This window comes from Ctenopharyngodon idella, chromosome 5, assembly GCF_019924925.1.
Source record: "Ctenopharyngodon idella isolate HZGC_01 chromosome 5, HZGC01, whole genome shotgun sequence".
NCBI classification, from domain to species: Eukaryota; Metazoa; Chordata; class Actinopteri; order Cypriniformes; family Xenocyprididae; genus Ctenopharyngodon; species Ctenopharyngodon idella.
Window position 1 is genome coordinate 32594884 of NC_067224.1, and position 17858 is coordinate 32612741.

Genomic DNA, 17858 nt, shown 5'->3' on the forward strand with positions numbered 1-17858 from the left:
GCAGTTCATGGATGCATAGCAACGACAGACGCCACGGGAGCGCAAGTACGGGACGCGATATGTGAACGGACCCTTAGTCAGCTGGAAAAGTGAACTCTAGAAAGCAGCATTCTGATGAATATAGCTATGCACCGTTACATATTCATTATAATGTTCTTCAATATTTAATGCATGTTTGAATAAATCAGTTATGACAGCCACGATTTAAATGTTTATATTTAAAACGAATTGGAGTAGAAATATGATTATGTAATTCTAAACTTTATTTATTATAAAAAACATAATTGAGTGTAATTTAAGTGTTTGTATATAAATAAGTTAATTTTAACCTTCAATATTATAGTAAAGTAGTACCAACTGACTCCCATGTGTAGTTTACAGCATTAGTTGAGAGATTTTTTTCCTCTATACTACATCCAAAATAATCGATATCGAATCTAATCGAAATCGTAATCAAATCGAATCGAATCTCAAGCATGTGAATAGAAATCGAATCGAATCCTGAAAATTGTGTCAATACCCAGCCCTAATAAATACTATTTTGTGGCTCTTTAATGTGTCATGACAGATCGCTGTAGCACCTCAGTTCAAGCGGCTCATGAACCGATCATCTCTTCCTACTAGTTCATTTATAGCATCAAATAAACATGAATGAACATTATAAGGAATGTTGTTTCAATCGCGGAAAGACCTCTGTACACACCATTTTTCAAGTTCAAGTCCACCTACATTAATCTGCTAACTCCCCTGACTGCTTGTCGGACAAAATGGCAGATTCTGCGTTATGATTGGTTAGATCGCCTGTCAATCAAACTCCTGGCGAAGAGTCAATTCATCCTTCATTCTCTTCTGCTATTGGTAAAGACATGAATGAGAATAAGAAAGAAGAAAGTATTGAAATGTATGGTAATAAATGGCAGAAATGTTTCTTGAGCAAATCAGCATATTAGAATGATTTCTGAAGGATCATGTGACACTGAAGACTGAAGTAATGCTGCTGAAAATTCAGCTTTGCCATCACAGGAATAAATTGCAGTTTAAAATATATTAAATTAGAAAACAGTTATTTTAAAATATTTCACAATATTACTGTTTTTATTGTATTTTTTATCAAATAAATGCAGCAACACAAAGAAATCTAGCACAAGCGCTAGTTCAGGCAGAGATTGTATTATTATAGGGAGTTTGAGAGGGTCTGTATCTCTTACCATTGGAGAAAGCGTAACGGCTAACTTAATCATGTGCAGCACCTCTCAGCCTATTGTTTAATGGCAGTAACATCAGTGCCCGCCGTTCAACACTCCTTCCCTGCATACCGCCTATGCGTACCGCCAGAGCTGGAGCGTTAGCATTAGCCGTTACGTTTTTATGGCTAAAGGTTGCAGGCTTGCCTTCCAGTGGCTTTGGTTCAGGCCACATAGGCATAGTTCAGCATCAGCTGACTATCAGCTGTTCAATCTCTCCAATCCCAATGATTCTTCAAGGTTCGTGTATATATACGTGGCACTATTACGCACTTTTTCAGCTTAGCCAGCTTGCAACCAACCCTCCCTCCCTCCCACCCTCCTTGACATCAGTAGGCTATTCCTATTCCATATAGCTGTAAGTTCTGCACTTTTGCTGTTTGTTGTTTTTCTTTTCTCTCTGTTTCAGATCACGGCATCAAAATAAGTCTTCCAAAAAGTCCTCGAACATCATCTCATTTACCATCTCAATTCATATCTTTCAATGCATTATTTGTACAATAATTGTTTCAATGTTATGCTGATAGTTCCGGGGGGTTATTACAGGCCCAGCTAATCTTTATTATTGTATAGCTGAACCCCCATACAGAACCATACCGCCAAATCAAATGTTGTATATTAATAACAATAAATATATGTTTTATTGCTAAAGTGGTCTTGACTGAACTCTGTCACTATCAAGCTAGGTTATCTGCAAACTCTCAGTCTACTGTTACACTCACTCTCCTCCTTTCTCTCTGGTATCAGCAAAATAAAGAACAGTACTTTGCTGCTTACCTTGTTTGTCTCCTTCTGTTCTGTGACAATATGCTGTATATAGTAGGCAGATATCATTTGTTCAAATGAACTAATAACCATATGCAATGCATTTTTAACCATTGCACCATCTGCCCCAATGTAGAGACGCCACTACTTATTACACGTTTAGTCTTTCTGAATTAATTTTGGGTTAAGTGCCCTGTTCATGGCCCCTTGATGGGTTTGAACCTACAGCCTTTCAATTACCAGCCCAGTTCACAAGGCTACAATACAGCCCAATAGTAATACTAATAATTGTGTGAGCTGTTATCAAAAATATGCAGTTCAAATGCATGTAATCCTACATTTAGTCTGTAAGTCACACATCTGATTATTAATAGGTCTGCATATTTTCACATGCAGCCACATAGCGAATGTTCAGCTGATGACAAGAAAAGCGTATCAGTGGGGTGATGAAACGAAAGGAGGGGAGAGGATTGAAATAAGTCGTGATGGACACATTCCTCTCGTTAAAGGAAAACGAAGCGAGTGCAAGCAAGAGAGGGAGATGGGATTGTGACAGGGGAGATGAAGGGGGGATGTCACCCCAGGAACATCAAACCCGGCCATGACAGCTGGAGACGGATGCTCAAATAGCAGTCGTGTCACACGCGCACACACAAATGTATATACACTTCTCTTTTCCTCTAAAAAGTACAAGGAAGGTGAAGTCTCAGACATCTTTATGTGCGCTGTTTTCCTCAGACAGTCATACCTGGTGCAGCAGATGATCACATGACAGCATTTAATGCCACATGTCGATACATCTGTATTGATTTAAATTACTGTAATTTATTTATATGGAAGAGTATTCATTATTACACTTTTTTTGTTGTTGTTTTAGTCATAGTTTTTGATGAAAATCTCATTTAAATTTAGTCAATATTATGTCACAATCAATAATTTTAGTAAATTTTATCTCAAAATGACATCTGCTTTGAAAATAAAGTGCAAAATTAAACCAAATATTGAAATTATTATTCATTTAAATGCTTAACTGCCCTACAATGTTAAAACACAGTAACTATGCACTGTTTTTGCACTAAATCTGAGAATATTTTAAGGGTTAGCTCACCCAAAAATGAAAATTCTGTCATCATTTACTCACCCTCATGCCGTTCCAAACCTGTATGGCTTTCTTTATTCTGTGCAACATGAAAGAAGAAAGAAGAATTTTGAAAAATGTTGGTTACCAAACACTTTCAATTCCCATTTATTTAAACAATAGAAGTCAATAGAAACCAATAGTGTTCAGTTGTCACAGAATAAATTATAGACTTGATTTTGGCAACAAATTAAATTTTGAGTAATTGTGTAATTGCTTTTTTTGCCTTTGTACAGCAGTTTAGTCACGGTTATTATAAAGCGAGTCATTTAGCAATAGCAGACACTTTTATCTAAAGTGCCTTACAGTTCACTTATTACTGGGACAGTCCGCTTGGAAGCAACCTGAGGTTAAGCACCTTGCTCAAAGGCACAATAGTGATAGCTCATGCACTAGTCACTGTGTGGAACAAATCAGCAGCCTTCTTGTTACTATTCATTTAACCATTATACAACACAGCACCATGCATTCTGTTTAGTCATTCATAGAAATAAACATACCATAAAAAAAAAAACATTACTCTCTCCCTGCAGGGCTGTTGTTGTAATGGTTCTGGTCTGCTGAGGCATAAAAGGGTTAAAGATGGACTAGACTGTTCACTGGAGTGGTAATGACAGCTTTGGTTCTCTGCACCAGCATCAGAGCTGCCAGTGGGTGGCAACGCTCTAAATAGCATAAAATACATGCAATCGCTGACGCTGAGAATAAACAGTCTCACAACTACAGCGAGCAAGTCTAAGAGTCAAAAAGTTACTGTGCTTGTCAGCACATATACAGTAGATACACCGATCAGGCATAACATTATGACCACTGACAGGTGAAGTGAATAACACTGATTATCTCTTCATCACGGCACCTGTTAGTGGGTGGGATATATTAGGCAGCAAGTGAACATTTTATCTTCAAAGTTGATGTGTTAGAAGCAGGAAAAATGGGCAAGTGTAAAGATTTGAGCGAGTTTGACAAGGGCCAAATTGTGATGGCTAGATGACTGGGTCAGAGCCTCTCCAAAACTGCAGCTCTTGTGGGGTGTTCCCGGTCTGCAGTGGTCAGTATCTATCAAAAGTGGTCCAAGGAAGAAACAGTGGTGAACCAGCGACAGGGTCATGGGTGGCCAAGGCTCATTGATGCATGTGGGGAGCGAATCCAACATCCAGCAAGAAATTGCTCAAGAAGTTAATGCTGGTTCTGATAGAAAGGTGTCAGAATACACTGTGCATCACAGTTTGTTGCGTATGGAGCTGCATAGATCAGTCAGGGTGCCAATGCTGACCCCTGTCCACCGCCGAAAGCACCAACAGTGGGTGCGTGAGCATCAGAACTGGACCACGGAGCAATGGAAGAAGGTGGCCTGGTCTGATGAATCACGTTTTCTTTTACATCACGTGGATGGCCGAGTGCGTGTGCATCGCTTACCTGGGGAACACATGGCACCAGGATGCACTATGGGAAGAAGGCAAGCTGGTGAAGGCAGTGTGATGCTTTGGGCAATGTTCTTGGGTCCTGCCATACATGTGGATGTTACTTTGACACATACCACCTACCTAAGCATTGTTGCAGACCATGTACACCCTTTCATGGAAACGGTATTCCCTGGTGGCTGTGGCTTCTTTCAGCAGGATGATGCACCCTGACACAAAGCAAAAATGGTTCAGGAATGGTTTGAGGAGCAAAACAACGAGTTTGAGGTGTTGACTTGGCCTCCATATTCCCCAGATCTCAATCCAATCGAGCATCTTTGGGATGTGCTGAACAAACAAATCCGATCCATGGAGGCCCCAACTTACAGGACTTAAAGGATCTGCTGCTAACATCTTGGTGCCAGATACCACAGCACATCTTCAGGGGTCTAGCGGAGTCCATGCCTCGACGAGTCAGGGCCTGTTTTGGCAGCAAAAGGGGGACTAACACAATATTAGGAAGGTGGTCATAATGTTATGCCTCATCGGTGTATGTTCACACATGTACACATACAGGAACTAAGGACATTTAGTTATTAAAACCTGCCCTAGGGCTCACTTCAACCATTTTCAATCAATGTTAGTTTTTTGGGGGGTCCTTAATGACATCATTCTCCATGAAGTGACAAACAGCAGCACAAACTCCTAAAGCTCATCGCACCTCATCTGTATTCTCTGTTCATGCCCCAAGAGTCCTCCAGGAATGTTACAAAACAGCTGGGCCGGCACTAAGATGTCAGTCTCGCACAGCCAGGCATTTGACTAAACAGCAAAAGGTCTGAACACACTTCCACTTGGTTGGTTCCATTCTTACCGACCACAATTTTGCTTGTCCAAAGGCAACAAGTATTTCACAGACATCAGAACCATGATTTTTCAGGATACTTTGATGAATAGAAAGTGTTTATCCTTAACTCTGGAAGCTGTTTAAACCCAGCCAAGCAATACTTTTCATATTTACTATATTTACATGCGTCACCAATGTATTATACCATTTTGATTATTCAGTCTGATTGTGATCATTTGAATGTCTGAATAAAATGTTTGTTAATAACTGTTAATAACTGAAAAGGCTCAAATAAAGTGGATTTATTATTGGCTGCACAATGGTCTTAAACTAATGACTATGAAATACCTGGAAAAACAAAAGCATAGGGAGTTCTGGGGGGGGGTGTCTGAAGTGGGTTCTCAGAAACATAACTATGTATTTATCATGCTAATTCCCATTAAATGAATACAACTAAATACATTCATGTATATTAAGCATCGTTTTTGAGTTTTCTTCTAAGGGTTCTCAAGATTGTGGCAAATGCATCTTGCGCTTACAAATGTGACTGTTTTAAGGTCTTTCTTTCTAGATTCACCAGTGCTTAAATACTAATCTTTCGGTTTTCTTTTCTCTGGAAATGAGAATCTGTCAAAATGAGAGAAAAGTGAGTATGAGAGGTAGAGGAAGAGGTTAATACATGAAAAGTACACAAACACAAGTCCTTTTCGATTGTGCTCGCCGTGATTGACTTCATTTACCTCCACCACAAAGACAGCCGCAGGTAAATTTGGAGCAGATGAAACCAACACTCAATCTAAAATAATAATAATAATAATAAATCTGTCTCTTTCTCACTCCCTCTACACCATGGTATTGATTGTTATGCTAATGTAGGTTCCCTCATGCACATGTCTGCAAGACATAAAAGGAGCTGCCATGGCAATAAAATGGCTTTAATTTTCCTCTGACATTTCCCTTCCTCTCATCATCCCAACGGCAAAATCACAGATTCATGTGCCAGAACAAGGCAGCAATCAGAGAAAAGCCTTCACACCCGCAACCTACTAAACTGGAGTCAAACTACAATAAAACTGGATTCAGTGTGAACATGAAAAGATCATGATAGTGAAACGAGGAGACACTGGAAAATGATTTGTTGTATTTGCTACTGTACATAGAGCTAATTCACATAGCTTTGATTTGTAATCTTTAGTTTATATGGGCATAGAAGTGCATGAGTGTGTGTGGTCGTAACAAATTCAATTTTGAGTAGCCTAATTGTGTAATTGTGGTTTTTGCCTTTGTACAGCAGTTTAGTCACACGGTTATTATAAAGCAAGTCATTTAGCAATAGCAGACTCTTTTATCCAAAGTGACTTACAGTTCACTTATTACTGGGACAGTCCGCTTGAAAGCAACCTGAGGTTAAGCACCTTGCTCAAGGGCACAATGGTGATAGCTCATGGACTAGTCACTGTGGGTCAAATCAGCAGCCTTCTTGTTACCATAGAAGTGCATTCATGTGTGTGCTTGTTGCATACGTTCAAGATTTAAAGTATTTTCATGTTTGAATGATGCATCTGCTCCTTTATGAATGCTGGATCACAACAAACTCTGTGGTCTGTCAGGGAGAAAGCATGCATATCCCGAAAGAACAAAGAACACTGTAGTCTTTTCATGTGTTTTTGACGTGCGGCTCGTGCAGTTAACACACCCCATCTCATCACTGTCATACCACATAAATTTAACTCACTACTTCACTGTAGACCCATTCTCACTCTCTCTCTAGTTAAACATTTTTTGTTTGGGATGGTTGTTCATGAGTCGCTTGTTTGTCCTGAACAGTTAAACTGCACGACATTCTTCAGAAAAATCCTCCAGGTCCTGCAAATTCTTTGATTTTCCACCATCTTTTGTATATTTGGACCCTTTCCAGCAGTGACTGTATGATTTTGAGATCCATCTTTTCACACTATGGACAATTGAGGGACTTATACGCAAAAGGTTCAAACATTCACTGATACCCAAAATCACATGATTTCAGTAAACGAGGCTTCGTTACGTCATAAGTGTTTTGAAACTTCAATAGTTCACTGACTTTGGCAGTTTGATACAGGCTCCGAACCACTGATTCGAAACAAAAGATTCATAAAGCTTCGAAGCTTCATGAAGCAGTGTTTTGAAATCGCCCATCACTAGATATTGTTGAATAAAGTTGCTATTTTGTTATTTTTGGTGCACAAAAAGTATTCTCGTCGCTTCATAACATTAAGGTTGAACCACTGTAGTCACATGAACTGTTTTAAATATGTTTTTATAGCTTTCTGGGTTGTTGTAAAAGGGAGTGTTATTGCTGGCGATGCAGGCCTCTTACGGGTGTAGAACGACATGAGGATGAGTAATAAATGACATAATTTTCATTGTTGGGTGAACTAACCCTTTAATGCATCGTGTTTCCTTCTGAAGCATCAGTGATTGTTCAAACCTTATTTAATAGTTGTGTTTGAGTCCCTCAATTGTCCTCAGTGTGAAGAGATGGATCTCAAAATCATAAACATATTTTATGTAAAATATCTTATTCAGGACAGTACTAAATAAAAAATAACATGCATTTTGTATAATCCCTCTTATTTTGTTAAAATAATTACCATTTGCAGATTCTGCAAGGGGTTCACAAACTTTCAAGCAGCATTATAATGCATGTTGGGATACAATTATGTTCCAGAAACAGGGTTGTGCTCAAGGTCAAAGGTGCTTCTTAGAAAGAGAATTAAATGCTGATATTTCAACAAATATCCATTTTCGATTATCAACTGTTACAAAAGTCATTCAAAGTCATTCAAAGATTTAAAGTCACCATTAAATCAAAGTCTGCAATTCTTATTTTCTATGCAATATTGCAGTATTTATTATAAATGATTTATCTGTGCACACTATTATTATTATTTTTATTATTTTAAATTCATGTGCCCTTGTAATCTTTAATCAAAATAACTTCTCCCTCTTAAAATTATGTCTTCTCTTCTCTGATGATGTGTTTAATGGTGCGAGGGGAGGACAACCTGTCACTCACATGAGATCACAGCCATAGCAAACCTGTATGATCCAATTAAATCCCACATGGCCGAAATCAAGCCCCGTCCTATTTTTTTTTTTCTTGTTTGAGAAGCCGTTTCACTCAGATATGTCACAATAGGGAAGAAAAGACTATTGCAACTTCTGTTTCATGCTGATTTTAAAGATAATCCTTTATACTTATATATAACATAAGATAAAGTGAAAAAAAGGAGCGCTGTTGAGGAAAGATGGCCATTAGGCGGTTACAGTTTTATTGCTCATCTCTTGTGCTGCTGTCTTCCCTGGGGAGTTGCCATTATTGCAGCAAAAACGGGACCAACACATTCAGCAGTGAACTCACACGCAATCCCATGTGCTGCTCTCCATCATTCCCATTCGCACAAGCCATGCAGTCAACTTTCTCCATCTCTCACTGTAGCTCACTCAAAACGCAAACACACACAGACCCAGCAACGCACACACAGAAACACACATCCTTTTAAAACTGGGAAATGGGAACAGGATGTTCTTTGGCAGTTGCCAATTGCTTTAAACCACACATAAAGATTCAGCCAGAAATAAATGTACTTATTTATAAAGCAAAGGTTTGAGGAAATGTGTCCATAGGGAGCAATCAAACCCAGAGTCTGTGTGAAAAGTGTAATGTCTATCTTAAAATCCATGCATTGCCATTGCAGAAATCTTTTTATTTGTTATTTATTGTTTTGTTTTTTTTTTTAATATGCACACAATATGAAGAGCCAATGCCATACACAGAAGTAACAATTCACTTTTCTTCTTTATAAGTATATTTTCTGTTTCATTCAGTCACGCACACACACATTTCCGCACACTCATTCTCACAGAGACCCTTAATTACAAATGATTTTAAATTTTAATCTGTCCCGTTATAACTGTGCACTCTTTTTGTCCTTTCTTGACTCGGTTTCATGACTTTGTTACATCATTTAACATCTATTTCCTTCCTTCTTTGTTCAGTCTGTTAGCTTTTGTTCAGGGGATCATTACCATGGCAACGCACTGGAGAAACGTTATTGACAGCTGAACAGGCAGCATGGTTAACTTTGAAGCAAATGATGACATAGAGAAAAGAGGCTGATTGCAATGTAATTCCACAGAATGAGAGGAGGGGGAAATCAGAGTTGAGAGAACATAGAAAATACACAACGGAGACACAAACCGACAGAGGTAACTCTGTAGTTAAAGTGGTGCAAACTTAAGAGGAGACTCCAGAGACAAAGACGAGCACTCACTTATGTCCATTTAAGAGTCTTGACAACATCCTATAATGTTGTTTTTGCAGTCATCTTCCCACATATTTTCTCGAGTGATGTGCTCATTATTTGTTGGTGTAGATTTAATGGATTTTAACTGCACTTCTGTCAGACCAGAATTTAAAACAAGAGTCCATCCAAGAGACTTCAGTTCAGTCATTCGATCCCAGTCACATGACTAGAGGCATTAGCAGGACATTTCGAGGACCTTTTCTATTGTACATTGTTTCATTTGTGTGCTTTTTCCCGTAAGAAAACATTTCACATGCGCTAAAAGTCTCTAAAACATACACATTGTACATGAAATCTACACATATCTTAAAGCTTTTGGTACATTTATAAAGTAAAAATCGCAAAATTCAAGATGAATGAATCAGTGTTCATACTTACACAAGTTCATTCACAAATCAGCCTGAAAACTTCTTTTGTCTTTATACATAAAAAAACAACAAACAGGGGAGCGAACAAAAGTTTTGTTAGTGCGTTAATCATGTTAAATATGTAAATCTTTCTTTTTTGAATTTAAAATTACACAATATAAACAAAGTACAAATAAATTGCCATCATCGTGATAATGGAGATTTTAAAACATAATTAGGTTGAGAGAGGGATGAATTACGAAACCGAAGCGGCAAGAACAGAAGCGCGAGAAAAGGAAAAAGTCAGAAAAGAGCAAAGAAGAGAGAACAATGAGCAGAGTAATTGTACTAAATGACACGTTGACCTTTTCCACTTCCACAGGGGACCAAAGAAAACAAACTGAAGGAGTGAGGGAAGAGCAGAGAAAGAACAAATGAGAAGAAGACCGGGAGGGGAAAAAAGAAAGGGCGAGAGATGAAGGGAGGTGCTTGAGGGACACGAGGGGAAAGAAGCACAATATTCACATTCGAGATGTCTGACCTTTGGAAAGTGAGTTGAAGAGAGAGACGGCAGTGAATGTGCTGATATACACGTTAGCGTTCGCACATAAAAGACGGCAGGGTGGCTCGTTTAAATTAGCATTTTGACACGGGGTCCGAAGTCATGCGTGAACAAATGACATGTGTATGAGTGCTAAGTAAACACATGAGCGAGCTCGTCGGGCCTATAAAGAGATTCCCAGAGAACACTCAAACTTGTGCTGAGTCAAAAATGCGCGCTCGGAAAGTAGACGAGACAATATCACGTTTCCTTTTCATCTCATTCTCACACACATAAACAGCTTCCATCTGCGTATGTGCGTGATAAAGAGCCTTGCTGATGATCACTTGGCAATGGCGATCAGACAAAGTGGCCAATATGCTCACTAATGGCCTGTCAGACAGATGAGAAACAAACTCCCACAGAAAGCTTTGCACTCCTCTCCTCCCAGACTGCCTCTTTCTCTCATTTCCCTCCCATCTTCCACACTTTCTTCTTTTATCCTAACCTCTTTCTTCAAGAATGAAGACTTAGCGGAGATTTGGTCTTGGCGTGTGTTCGCCGTAGTTGTGCGTTAAACAATACAGGGGAGAATGGAAACGGGAACCATTCCAACATTTCATTGTTGTACTTAGTCCTCTATTAATTATTTCTCTAACCAGTGGCAACATAATTGTACACTTGATTCAGTGTCATTTTTATCAGAACTGAAGTATGACACTGAAGAGCAGTTGAGTCAGAGCTGAGATCTGACAGCTGGGGTGTGAAGAAACTTCAAGGCCTGATGATGAAGAGATTGTCACATGGAGGGCAGGACTTACAGCACAGTCACACCACAGTGTGACTTTTTAGCCAAATTAATAAACAGGACAACAGAAAGCTCTCTTTCAGATCAGCAACAACAAATGTCCTTGTTGTTTTCCACATCGGACGTCCTATATTTAAGTCTTTTAAACATTTATTTTTATTTTTTTTTCACTTTCTCACCTTTAAATATTACTTTTTGCATGTTTACTTGCTCTCTCGCTCTTCGCGTGTTGGTCGAATCTTCATTTCTGTGAATTTTAGTGAATACTGCCATCCGGTCCAGGACGACCACTCGATCCCGTCGGCGTACGAGGTGTGCTGTCCGCGCAGGTATTGGCCATTCAGGTTGGAGGTGTGGCAGTTGCGGTACCACCAGGCGCCGTGGTAGAACGAAGCGCAGTTGTTCTCTGAATGATCGTTGTCTCTGTCTTTCGTCGTGAACTTCATTCCGTTATGCTTTAGCAGCGAATCTCCTGTATAAAGACCCATGTAAAAAAAGAAGGGGAAAGAAGAGAAAGACAATTACACTACTGTTCAAAAGTTTGGGGTCAGTAAGATTTTTTTTTTAAAGAAATTTATATTTTTTAATCGGGAAGGACACATTCAATTGATCAAAAATGACAGTATAATTTTTTTAAATATTTCTATGTCAAATAAATGTTGTTCTTTTGAACTTTGTTCATCAAAGAATCTTGGAAAAAAATGTATCATTTCCACAAAAATATTAAGCAGCACAACAGTATTTCAACAGTATCTGCCTTTACATGGACACTTATAATCCGATTGTAATCAGACTAGTAGTCGGAATAAAAAAATAACCACGTCAATCGGAAGGAATTTGCCAAATATAATTAAAATTTCATTCGGATTATAAGGGGTGGTTTAAACCTTTTCTAATCCAATTGAGAGGACATGTAAACACTTGACTGCGCATGTGCAATGATGTAGAAGTGGCGTAATGATGCGTGGAACGAGTTGCTGTTGTTGAATGAAGTGTCTTAAATGACTGTCGCGTCATTCTAATATTCTGCTTCCACTCATCGTCTGTGAAGTGGAGCAGTACAATGTCCCATTAGTCCTTGTTTCGTACTCTAATCCACAGACGCCTTGTTTTGGGCGTGTGAAGGGGCATTATTTAGTGCTTGATGAATATAAGCAGCATGCTTATGTACTTGTTGTTTCCTAAATTAGGACCTGAAATAGATAAATATCAAGTCTAAAAAAGAAAAGAAGCAATGTAGGAGAATAGTAATTGCAAACAGCAGGAAACTCTGCATCTTCGTGCAGTATGCGCATATCAAAAAATCAATTCTGACTTGAAGCTTGTGACATAAACACGCACATCAACCCAGGTCTGGCATCAAGGGGGGCTTGGGGGGGGGCTTAGCCCTTTCACTTTGTGTAGGAATAATTGACTGGGGTTTGAGACTTCTTCACTGACATGACACTAGCGCAGAGTTTACACATTGCCCTTAGTGATATCCACTGGCTAGCCTTCATGTTTTAAAATTGAAAAATTTCCAATATTGCGACGTGACATTTTCCTTTATGAACAATTGCTCGCAAAATGGACAGCGATTAACATTTCGCACGTGTCATATCCCGTGATAATAAAATCAAGTAAATTACTGAATAAATGAGCAAATAAACAAGTAGGCTAAATTACCCAGTGAGGGAAGCCTTGGACTTGTGGTTCAAACTCCCACCCCCCCTTCACACAATTTTAACCGCAAGCCCCCCTGAGAATGATAAAAGCCGCCCCAACACACACAAAGTCATGTGTCCTGGAGCCGGGACTGCATCAACCATCATCACTTTATTATTTATTTATATTTAATGAATTCATTCCGATTGAAACAAAAGGTCTCCATATAAACTATTGATAATAATCAAAAAATACTGTATATTTAAGTCGCAACAGAGCTGATGGTAACACTTTATTTTACAGTGCCGTAGATACACGTTACTACATGTGCTTACCATAGTAATAACAGTAAATTATGCATAATTACAAGTAACTAACCCTAAACCAAACCCTAACCCTAACTGTAACTATATAGTAAGTACATGTAGTTAATTAATAGTACTCAGTACTTATTTGAGTAATTACAATGTAACTACGGCACTGTAAATAACCGAGCTGACTTGTGTTATTCTAGAAATAATGCTGTAAAACTCATCACAGAAAGCCATTTCACACAAACGACTCCAGACGCCTAGGAACATGAGACGAGTTAGCATACACAAGCAAACACCTCTCATCTCTGTGGCCCAGATGAAAGCATTTTCAGCATTTTATCTCACTCGATGTGATTTATGCATATAGAGTTTTAGTCTCTCTCATTTTTTTCTTTCTCTCTCCCTCACACTGCAATCCTCATCCTTCAAGACATCTTTTTGCATCACTTAAAAAAGTAGCGATGACTCACTCTTTGTTGAATCATTTTATTAGTCTCACCAGTGACTTTTTGATAATCCTCTTTCAAGAACTCATGCACAAACACATGGGCACATGTGGTACTCTATAATTAGATAAACAAATGTTATGCTGTTTTTCTAAAAGTAGTCTCAAATAAGGGGCTTTCGCACCGAAGGAACCTTTTCATAGTTCCTACAACTATTGGCTGAAGTACCCGGATTTTGCCGTGTTCTCACCGCAGGAACTAGGAAGGATTTTAGTTCTAGGAACTCCTTTTGGGGGAACTAAATTAGCTCCTACTTCAGAGTAGGGTCTAAACCAGCACTATAGGAACTATCAGTGACATGAGTGTAAGTTGATTGGTCAAACACGTCAAATACCGGCACCCGGCATTTTTAAACAGCTGTGTAAACATATTTACTTCACGAACACAACGGAATTTACCTGCTGTCTGCAGGGTTGTATTCTTTTCTCCGCCTCGATGATATGTAATACTGAAAGTTGTCATAGGAGATTTTGTCTCTTAGCCCCACTTTTTGCTCTTTCAGTTGCGTATATTATGCGTTTACATTCCATCTCCATCATCACGAAACCCATGACACACAACAAACACAGCTCTGATCACGGCATCCTCCACTGTTTTTTAGCATTTGTAAATGCCACGCTTAAAGACATCGCTGCCGGCCACTTCAGAGGTCCCATTGCCGGTGCGAATGCAACCAGGAACTTGGCCCGGGGGAGAAATTAGTTCTCGGGGAACTATCCTAGTGGCTAGTTCCTATAACTGAGTTCCTAGAACTATTCGGTGTGAAAGCCCCTATAGTCTGATGGAACGACACATTTAAAGATATCTGGAACATGGAGCTGTGCAAAAAGTAGATTGGCTGTTGAAATAAAAAGTGGACACATACAGTAGTACACATGGACACTGCTTTCCCATAATATAAAGGCAACTACAGTGGATATTTCCATATATAAAGACCCATTTATACAAAATAGTCTGCTTGATATTGTAAAGTAATTATGTTTTTTAAATGCAATAATTTGCTAAATTCATGGGCTTTTTTTTTTTTTCCCCTGCTAGCAGTTTTATTCTAGCTTCATGCATGCTTTTTTATCAACACTTGAATGTGGTAAAGTTTCATTTAAAAAAAGCATTTTGAACAAAAAGCTAAGAAAATCGTGTTTATTTTTCAAAGACTACAATGTGCATTAGCGATGCTCACTTGTTTCTGCTCCCTTTTACCTGTGTTTTGATCAGGATATTCCTTACTATTTCAATAATAGTGTCTTCTACTCTAACAGTGAAAACATGGAAAGTCGGAAAATTCCGTCATGGCGGGTAAGCGTTGTGTCATAAATGACGAAAAATTCCGTCAATGGCAGGGAAAGAGTGTTTTGTATTTTAATACATTTTAAATGTAATTAATTCCTGTAATGGCAAAGCTTATTATTATCTGTGTTGAACACAGTTGTGCTCCATGTTTTTGTGGAAACCATGATGTTTTTTTTTCTTTTAAAGATGCTTTGATGAATCGCAAGTTCAAAAGAACAGCATTTATTTGGAATATAAATCTTTTATCTAAAAATTAAAAAACCTTGAAACTTGATAAACCTGAAAATAAACAGTTTTAGTTCAATTTACAAGTATAGTGCTTTTAATTTAGAAAGAAAGCTGAAGGTAAGGAGAATCTCCCTAAAAAGATACAACACAACTATAAATGAAATGAAGTATGTTGCAAGGAAAGAGATATAAAACACAGAAAACTCCCCCCCCCCCCCCCACAAAACTATCTTTTATTTCACTGATTCCTCCTTTTTACTGAAAATTTTCAATTCATAGCACCTCCTTGTGACCCTCTGGGGGTCCCCACACCCCAGTTTTAAAACCCTTGGTCTAAAACACACTGGCATTAAGCACACAGTGGTATTATTATTGTCTTTCCCATCCATTTCCCAAATATTCCACCTATTTTCACTGCCTATTCTGTACACAGAGAGTGAAAACATGGTTGCAGCCTCACCCATCATTTCTATTTTAGTAAATGGGATTGACTGACCTACAGTACATACAGCAGTTAAGCATGCAGATATCTCTGAATGAGAATGTTGTGGATGTGCTGTAGATTTATGTTATTTTAAGAAGTAAAGAATATTTGTATCTTGTAGCTTGTCTTTGTTTCTGTCAGACAAGTATCTCGAGATCCAAAAGTCTTTCAGATCTATAAATCTAAAGAATCAGTGGGGCAAGAGCATTAAAAGGTCAACTTGTGGGTCATTGACAAGTCGTCTTCTATGTTGTCTTCCCTCAAGAAGTGTCTTGTAGTGTCAGTCTTACCTGATGCAAAAGGCATGCGGTGTTATTGGCCAACAGAAATAAACCTTATTTCTGTGGCTAAAAAGGGAATTTGGAAAGCCTTCCTGCCTACTGTCCACTTCACTGATTTTTTTGGCAGAAGGGCAGGGTGGTGATGTGTCTGTTGCCCTATAAACTGTTTCTGTCAGCTCAACACGAACAGAGAATACATTCCAAACAAGAGCTGGAACAGTGTTCCATGGAGATGGAGAGAGACGGGCAGAAAAAGAAAGCATACCAGGATGAGTACAATAGTGGTAAATGTCAGGTGGTATTTCTAAACCTCTCTGGGATTCGTTCAGAACCAGTTTGTGTTTAACCTTTCATCCAGCCTAAAATACAGAGGACGATCCACAGAAGAGGATAATGTTTCCAGAATGAAAGCGCTAAACCTTCATTCCTCTTCTTTAACAGCCCATGACCTTGAAGATCTTCAATCTTCTGATCCACAGTCAGTTTTACTCAATAACGTCAAAGACAATACACCGAGAAACTGATCCCAGACCGGGGCTCAATTTCCCCCTGGAAACACGCGTCATTCAAGCTTGACAGATTTTGTCTGCAGCTATGGGAATAAGCCATTAGTCACACTAGGGTCGCACAAGCCCACAGAAAATACTTGTATAGCTGCCGATGACATTTCTGCATTAAGAGTGTTATACCCAGACATGTCCTTGCAAACGCTCCGATTCGGTCACCTCCTCTTGGGAATCACTTTTGATTTGTCATGGGGATATTATCATGTCAGAAAGCCTCAGGTGATGTGGTAATATCATGCGTGGCTCTCTAAAAAGGCTCTGTATAAACGTGCAACCTGCATAAAACATGCTGCAGATGCGCAAACTTAAACTTTGTGCTCACATGCCAGCGTGAATAAGGGGTCACCTTGACACTGTCTGTATTTTGAGATGTATTAAGCCCCACCAGGCCGGTCCAGAGCACAACTACCTGTCAAAATTCAATGCAAATGATCACAATAATACTCTCAGCACTGTGATTAGGGAGACCTGTCAGGCAGCAAACAGGAAACCCAGCAGCTCAAGGGCATGAAGATGCTGCCCAGCAGAGACCACCTGCTCACCTGACACCAGCACTACAGACACGATCCAATTCGAGCCCGGATATACCTGCTGTCCAGACAGGAGCTCTCTCATCTCTCTTTCACGCTCTCTCTTCTTGGTGTATTTTCCTCAGCTCCTGCTCTTGAGTTCAAACTCAGAATGCTCTTTCTATTTCTGTTTATACCGCTGCTCACTTGTTTCTTACAGGACTCTGAGGAGCTTTCCAATTCAGTTTGTGTCTACGTTCTTGACATTTGACAAAGTCAATGATAATTGACTGAAAGGCATTTAGTCTTCTAGATGTGTGTGTGTGTGTTTCTGTGTTTGTGAGGGCTGGGTAATAACATCATTTTTTCAATTGATATTGATAATGATTGTTAAAAACATTTTTACCCAAAGGCTGCGTAAATTGTGGTTCTACCACACGTACATTTACTTACATTTTCATACACACAAAAACGTACAATATTGACGTACTTATAGCACTAAAACGTAAAAATACTTACATATTAACAGCGTATTTACGTATCCAAGTGTGGATGTGTATGAATTCCCATGTATTAATATTAAAATCGTGGCATTAATGT

At 38.9% G+C, this 17858-nt stretch overlaps 1 protein-coding gene across 2 annotated transcripts in view; it reads right to left on the reverse strand.

The window, feature by feature from the left end:
- Positions 1–9134: 9134 nt before the first annotated feature.
- Positions 9135–17858, reverse strand: part of fibcd1b (fibrinogen C domain containing 1b) — an 88040-nt gene continuing 79316 nt past the window's right edge. For both annotated transcript variants that reach the window (XM_051895431.1, XM_051895433.1), the window contains one exon: positions 9135–11908. In XM_051895431.1, coding sequence (XP_051751391.1) covers positions 11640–11908 — 269 coding nt within the window. In that variant the 3' untranslated portion in view covers positions 9135–11639. The remainder of the gene's footprint in view (positions 11909–17858) is intronic.